General features: G+C 39.4%; 2 protein-coding genes across 2 annotated transcripts in view; both read left to right on the forward strand.

Moving 5' to 3' along the window:
• Nucleotides 1-4977, forward strand: part of LOC308100983 (1-acyl-sn-glycerol-3-phosphate acyltransferase gamma-like) — a 7764-nt gene extending 2787 nt beyond the window's left edge. The window contains exons 6-10 of the mRNA XM_080450214.1: nucleotides 749-831; nucleotides 1774-1876; nucleotides 2638-2713; nucleotides 3474-3675; nucleotides 4863-4977. Coding sequence (XP_080306340.1) covers nucleotides 749-831; nucleotides 1774-1876; nucleotides 2638-2713; nucleotides 3474-3675; nucleotides 4863-4954 — 556 coding nt within the window. The 3' untranslated portion in view covers nucleotides 4955-4977. The remainder of the gene's footprint in view (nucleotides 1-748; nucleotides 832-1773; nucleotides 1877-2637; nucleotides 2714-3473; nucleotides 3676-4862) is intronic.
• Nucleotides 4978-6218: 1241 nt separating this feature from the next.
• The window catches only part of LOC308100603 (vacuolar protein sorting-associated protein 8 homolog), a gene marked incomplete at both ends in the record, with an annotated part of 6576 nt that continues 5294 nt past the window's right edge, over nucleotides 6219-7500 (forward strand). Inside the window, one exon of the mRNA XM_080449670.1 lies at nucleotides 6219-6284. Coding sequence (XP_080305796.1) covers nucleotides 6219-6284 — 66 coding nt within the window. The remainder of the gene's footprint in view (nucleotides 6285-7500) is intronic.

A 7500-nucleotide genomic window follows, 5' to 3' on the forward strand; every position in this document is an offset into this window, starting at 1 on the left:
TTTAGTGAACCCGACTCTGCATTCTTCAGAAATAAAAAATATCAAGTTTTTGTTGACTTTACTACCGTAATTAGGGAGAAGATCTGGAAGGTATGCTTAATTTTTTTGTTACTGCACGTGTAAGAAACGGCGATAGAACCTTTATCACTACTTTAGATTATACATTTTTAACCCATTAAAACCGGGAAAAAAATCTGTGTCATTTTAGATTTGAGATATATAGCACATTGGCTATTGAAAAATAGCATATATACAAGCTGATAGCGCGTCACTACATGCCACGCTATGAGCTTGTAGATCTGCTATTTTTGAAAAATCTTGAAAATTTGGCAAAATCTTTGAATATGTATAATATTTAAAGCGAACTTTTTTTTAACTCAAATCTTTGCTTCTGGGGGTCCCTGGACAGAAACATTTTGAGATGGGTGTCGGCGGACAAATACATATAATTTTGAGGGTCCTTGTCCTTGACATGAAAAAGTTTGAGAACCACTGATAGGATTTAGAAGACATTTGTAGAATCGGCCTCAGGTCTTAATGGGTTCTATGGAGCAACTATTTAAAAGTTCACACCAATATTTTGAGTTATATCATGGCAAGGTCAATTATACAGTACACCACCCAAATCTCTACCAAAATGTACATGTAAGTGTGCTATAACTACTGCTACTATGACTTCCAGTGCTATTACTGCTTGTTATTATGCTTAGTAGTGTTAATAACATGATGAATCATAATAATATTCCAGTAAAGGGCTTCCCAGACTAAAACACCATCTGCTGCCTAGAACAAAAGGATTCACCACCACACTGCACTGTCTAAGAGATACAGGTATAGTGAACACACACACACACACACACACACACACACACACACACACACACACACACACACACACACACACACACACACACACACTAACTACTATACAGTGTATACACACACACAAAAAGATGCACACTCATACATATAAGTACAGGGTAAAATGTTGCGCCCTTCTTTATCCTTTGTTCAGGGTTGACTGCAGTTGCGGTGGTCTCAAAAACATAAAGGAAAACTGGCAGAAAAACACTCACTCTCTACATAAACTTTTAAGGAAGACTCCTTAGACAGAGGACTCCTTAGCCCTAACCCTAACCCTAACCCAAAACATGTCTCTGTCTAAGGAAAAGCTACAACAAAGTTGCATAGGACCTACAGTATGACCGAAACGTTTGCTACTTTTTTTAACCTTTCACTTTGAGCACTGAGCACTTTATGAGCATGTTAAAATAAAAGAAAGCTATTTTCTTAGTCTCTGTCTAAGGAGTCTTCCTTAAAAGTTGATATAGAAAGCCAGTTTTCACACATACACATAGACATGTACAGTATGTGTAGCACAGTACTGTTATCTCCCTTGGTCAGGAGGGTTGTCTTTTGGCTGAACGGTATGGTTATTATACCACGGTGACGAGTTGGGCAACATCTAATCACGCGTCAGTCATTTGACGCCACAGGGGAGCCTGTCGCATCCCATGTTCATGAGGATGGAAATATTTACGATTCGAAGCCTAACGGTATGCAACCAGAATGTCCCTGAATCGCACCGAATCACGCCGAATCACATAGCTCGGCACAGGCTCTTGCTCAGCCAGCGCCTCACTCGGGCGTGCCTCTCGGGGCTCAAGGGGAGGATTCTCCTTTGGTCGAACAGTAGATGTTTGTTACATATGATGCTACATAAACAACACCCCAGCAGTGAGTTATGAATCTTTTTTTCCTCTCTCTATCCAGTATCGGCTGTGTATGATGTAACACTAAACTTCAGAGACAGAAAGGTTCCTACTCTAGTGGATATCATCAAAGGCCACAAATTCAATGCTGATTTGTATATAAGGTTGGTAACATCAAATCATATTCAACAGAGATTGTATATCATTACACGGCAATCCAGCCAGTTATTTTCAAGATACCTTCATGGGGAATAAAATGTGTGCAAGTGGAAACCTTGGCCTAATGGTGGCGCTAGAGGAAAGACCACGGGACCACTAAAATCAATAGAGGCCATACTCTGGGATTTGTGAAGGTTCACAGAGAAATATATAACAATCCAGCCAGTAGTTTTCAATATGCTGTTGCAGGGATTGATTTGTAAAATAAAATAAAAATAAAAGCGACATTATCACAGTTTTTGAATATTAAAAACGTTTTTAGTTTTTTTTTTACAAATTTGCCTAGAATAAGGAAGCCATAGTTAATGTAGTTAACATACGTTTTTAATTAAATTAGTAAATTGTGAATGGAGTGGATTCCCCCCATCCCCCCTGCTAATCAAACCATGGCTATTTGGTACCAAAAAAGGGATCCAAATTGACCAACCATCGGCATCCTTAAAGCCCTGCCACTATAGTAGGGCTAAACAACATGATACTACTCTTTATGTGGCTAATTATCTCCAGTTGTACTGCTACAGAACTAGTAGTACTAGTCACTGTTACCTTCACTTTAAAGTCAGGTGTGTGTGTGTGTGTGTGTGTGTGTGTGTGTGTGTGTGTGTGTGTGTGTGTGTGTGTGTGTGTGTGTGTGTGTGTGTGTGTGTGTGTGTGTGTGTGTGTGTGTGTGTGTGTGTGTGTGTGTGTGTGTGTGTGTTTTTCAAAGACGTATTCCAGTAGAAGAGATTCCTGAGGATGAGAAGGAATGTGCTGCCTGGCTGCACAAACTCTACCAACAGAAGGTAAATTGAGACAGGAGGTTTATATTGAGTAATTAGAATTGCATGACCATAAAGTACTGCAGGAGGTGAATCATAATGAAACAAACCACAATGATTTATACTGTTGTGGTGTGTGCAATCTCTCTAATAACAATAAAAAAAGATTACTAAAATGTTATACATTTTATTACAAATGTAACAATTTTATCAAAGTTGGTAGCTTTGAAGTAGTTTCATTGTTCCAAGTTATATTGGCCTCATTTAAACTTCATTACAGAGGGCTAATGAAGGTTTCACTTTTTTGTCATTCTTTTGAAAGCTATTCGTTTCCTCCAGTATTGTTGAAAAATACAAAAACTCAGCTGATAGCTATGACTGTTTCACTAACTGATGGATTCAGGGTGGCTTGGTCACTTCATTAACACAAAACTTGACTTTGCTGTAAACTGTTGGTTGGTTGAATGATGACTGACAGCCTGGCAGATTGACAGGATGACAGGCTGACTGGATATCCTTACGTCCGACTATAAATGATACTTTAGGGTGCGTTAATCCTAGTGGGGACTAGGCTTTCGCTCAGACGTCCATTTTGTTGTTACCTCAAACACTTGAATGCTCTGAGGTGGGAAGTAGGGTGTTCAGTCAGAAATTTCCCACTTACCACTTGGCATGAACACAACCTAACCAACCGTCTTCTGGCAAAATGTCATCAATATTTACATCAACTTGTTCCTTTTTAGGTGATGAAAAGTACCAATAATTTACATAATTGTCTCTCCAGGATGCATTACAGGAAGAATATTTTACCACGGGCCGTTTCCCTGGTAACCCTTTAGTTCCTCCACGTCGCCCACCATGGTTACTCCTCAACTTCCTTTTCTGGGCGGGGCTTCTGATTTTGCCTCTTGTCCGAATGGCTGTTGGTATGGTCACCAGCGGCAATCCACTTCTCATCCTTGGCCTCTTGGTCTTGCTGGTTGCTGGTATGAATACACACACACACACACACACACACACACACACACACACACACACACACACACACACACACACACACACACACACACACAGACACACACAGACACAGAATTATTTTGCATGTTGACAATTAAATCAGTGATAATTTCGTTGACTAAAACTATGACGAAAAATGTTAGTCGACTAGCTTTTTTCACTGACGAAAACTAAATAAAAACTAAGCTATGATGACTATATTGACAATAAATAAATATATAGAAATATATTGACAATTTCATCAACAAATAAAAACGGTGGCGCAGTCGGTAGCGCTGTCGCCTCACAGCTAGAAGGTCCTGGGTTCAATTCCCGCCAGGGACGCTGTGGGCGCTGGGGGCGTGTTCTCTCCTCCGCGTCATCAGTGCCCATACCCTAGGTGGGGTTGGTGAAAGGGCCTTTCTGTGTGGAGTTTGCATGTTCTCCCCGTGTCTCCTAGGGTAGTTAATACCCTCACAAAAACATGCAGTAATCCTGGTCACTATACTGCCTCCCCCTGGTCAGCCAGGGCGCCTGATGGAGGGGAAAGGAACTGGTTGGAATAACGTGTTCCTTCTACGCGCTACGTCTAACCAGGGAACCTCCCCCCTGTCGGGTGATAAGAAGCGGCCTGCTTGCTCCTCATGCATTGAAGGAGGCATGAGCTTCAGCTTGGGCTCTCCCTAGGCTGGCAGAGGGAGAGTAACGCCCAGGATTACATAGGCAATTGGCACTGGGTGAAAAAATATGGGTTACAAAATCGTGGGATAAAAATTAAAAAAATAAATAAAAAAAAGACAAAAATGTTTGGGATGGACTAGTGGAGAATAGATCCAGTAGAACTAAAAGACAAGTCATTTTATGTTTGGTTGCGCTCGGGTGTTGTGCTCTGAACATTTTCAGCATGCAACCAAGTGTAAAATCAGTCATTACGAAGCCATCAAGGCCTGCCCAAAAAATAATTGTCGAAAAAATCAACTGTAGATTTAGTTGACGAAAATCTTATGATATTTAGTCGACTAAAACTAGAACTTTTCAGATGACTAAAATATGACTAAAACTAAATTACATTTTATTCAAAAGACTATGACTAAACTAAATAAAATATATCTGTCAAAATTAACAATGCAATAAATGATAACGTATTAGTATAATGTGTGTCTGTCTCTCCCTCCAGCCTCAGTAGGTATGAAGAAGCTGATCGGCGTGTCAGAGGTGAAGAATACAGGGTCCAGTTATGGAGTCCAGGAGAGCAAGAAACTAACATAAACACACACACACACACACACACAGACACACACACACACACACACACACACACACAGACACACACACAGACACACACACACACACACACACACACACACACACACACACACACACACACACACACACACACACACACACACACACACACACAATGTAAATGTAAATGATAACTTTGTGATGAAACCAGTATATGACATGTAAAAAACGATGTTGTTAGCAAAGCCTAGATATTTTCAACTCAATATGTCACTTTGTATAGTTTTTAACTGGAAATAAAGTTTGTTTTAAGCCACTGGTGATGGTTTTGTGATTCAGCAGCCCCCTTCCCGTTGTGCCACCCGTCTCCCTTTCAGCTTTCTCGTTATTCAATTCCTTTTTAAGTCTTCTCTAAAATAATTAAAGGGAAAAAGAAAGTCACAGATATATACCTACCTGATCATCTTCTTTCTTGAGAAAATCCATATATTTCTCTACTGAACGTAAAATAATGAAATAAAAAAAACTACTTGTGACACATAAAATTGGGAAACACAATTGGGAAACACTGCGCATTGACCATCATGCTGGGGGCCCTTTAGTTTGTATTTATTTACTGACTGATCAGCTTGTTGATTATTTATCATATTTACAATATACAGTATAAATAACTAATAGGGCCAATAAAGGATTATGCTTTTGCTTCCTGAACTGAACTTGGGCACTGTTTCTGGATACTATTGCCTGTCAGGCTGTCACTGTCACCCAAAATGATAACTCATAGATATCTATGTGACCCTGACGATACCAGATCTCAAGATAAGATTATGCTGAAGGTGCCTACCTACAACCAGTACTAAGCTGGGAGATACACCCTTCAGTGTGTATGCTCCATGAATGTCAAGAAAAGTTTAAGTTATATGTCCTTGTTTCTTTTGCTATTTCTAAAAGATTTTTAGATGACCTTATATTGGAAGAAGGTCTATGCAACTGCTTGGTGTAATATTTGGTTTTGATATTTTGTTTGAAACCTTTTTATTGTATTATATTTATGTGTACCTGTTGTCTGTCATTTCTGTAAAACCATTGTTGTAAATGTTCCTTTTTGTACACTGGGCATTTCAAAAGAGACCCTGGTCTCAATGGATTTCCCTGAAATAATTGATTCAATAGGTTCAATATGCCCCACAACAACCTGCTTACTGTATTTTTACTTTTTAGGCAGGATTAGGTTCAGATTCAAGATTCAAAGACTTTAGTTGTTACATGCTCATGTATGTGTGGTGAAATGTTGGTGGGGCAGAGGCAGACCCCGCCAGACTGTGCTAAATGTCCTGTCCATGGTAAATACAAGGTAAACACAAGGTTACTATTGTAAATAAGTAATAACGTGTTAACAGTAGAACATCTAAAACTAGCATCAATACACAGTTGGGTAATGATCACCAGACTGCATATCAGTGGCGTACCCACCATAGAGGCAAGGCAGGCGGCCGCCTGCCCAACTAAAATCTCGCCACCCCTAGAAAATAAAGTAGGCTAAAAGACGCGGGCAGGCAGCCAATCACTACCGTATCCATTCAGCAGAGCGACCCTCGCCTATAGTGATGCAAATCATGTATGCCATTGTCTTCATGGGGTACTAGGAGTGCCAGGAGTGGGGGTCTGGGCCATCACCTGTACTCACCTGGCATAAAAAGTACACAAGTACAATGACAACCTCTCGCCTAGTCTGTGTCTCCTAGCGTTTGAGAGAGATTTAACTGAAGGTCTGAACTACGATTCAGTTATAGATATTTTCAAGTGCAGCAAGCCCCGTCGTTTCATGTTTTGAGACATCACTACATGCTTGAAAACTATTTGATTTGGCTGTTATTGTTACTGTTGTAATCGCAATGTTGAAATGAGTCAATCATTTGTGCAGGACATCATGTTCGCCTTTTCTGTAATGCTGCTTTTTTTTTGAATGAAAATACATACATTGATTATACTTATTATTGTTTTTATTAACGTTTTTCAGTTTTGTAGTCAGGTAGTGTTGTTGTGTTGTTAACTTGTTTCCCCCGAGATTTTCCCCCCGAGTAGGGGGGATCTCGCCTGCCCTAAATGTAATTTCTGGGAACGCCACTGCTGCATATAGATTGATTTAGAATTGGAATTCCACCTTTTCCGAGTTTACTACTGCAAAAGGAGGTTATGGTTATATCTAATATGTTGCAGCCAAAAAAGTAAATCATATTTTCTTAATAATGTACAATATAGAATATGCAGAATATAAATGGATGAATACCTTATAACAAAATATATAACAGAATAGCCTTTGTTCATGCAGCAGAATGACCTAATTATATATTCTGTTGTAGGAGTAAATATTATGTGAACTATAAATTGGCTTTTACTAGCTGCTATGCTAGTACAAAAAACAAAACAGAAACAGAATTTGTGCAAAGAGATCAAATGATTGTAAAAAGAAAAATAAAGTTATAGAAACTGCTCTCCATTGGTGTCCCGTGTATCAGAAGGGGGTATAGTATATAGGTAATATGAATGTTTGCACTACATGTAGCAGT

This window comes from Gymnoscopelus braueri, assembly GCF_963280865.1.
Source record: "Gymnoscopelus braueri genome assembly, chromosome: 14".
Classification (NCBI taxonomy): Eukaryota; Metazoa; Chordata; class Actinopteri; order Myctophiformes; family Myctophidae; genus Gymnoscopelus; species Gymnoscopelus braueri.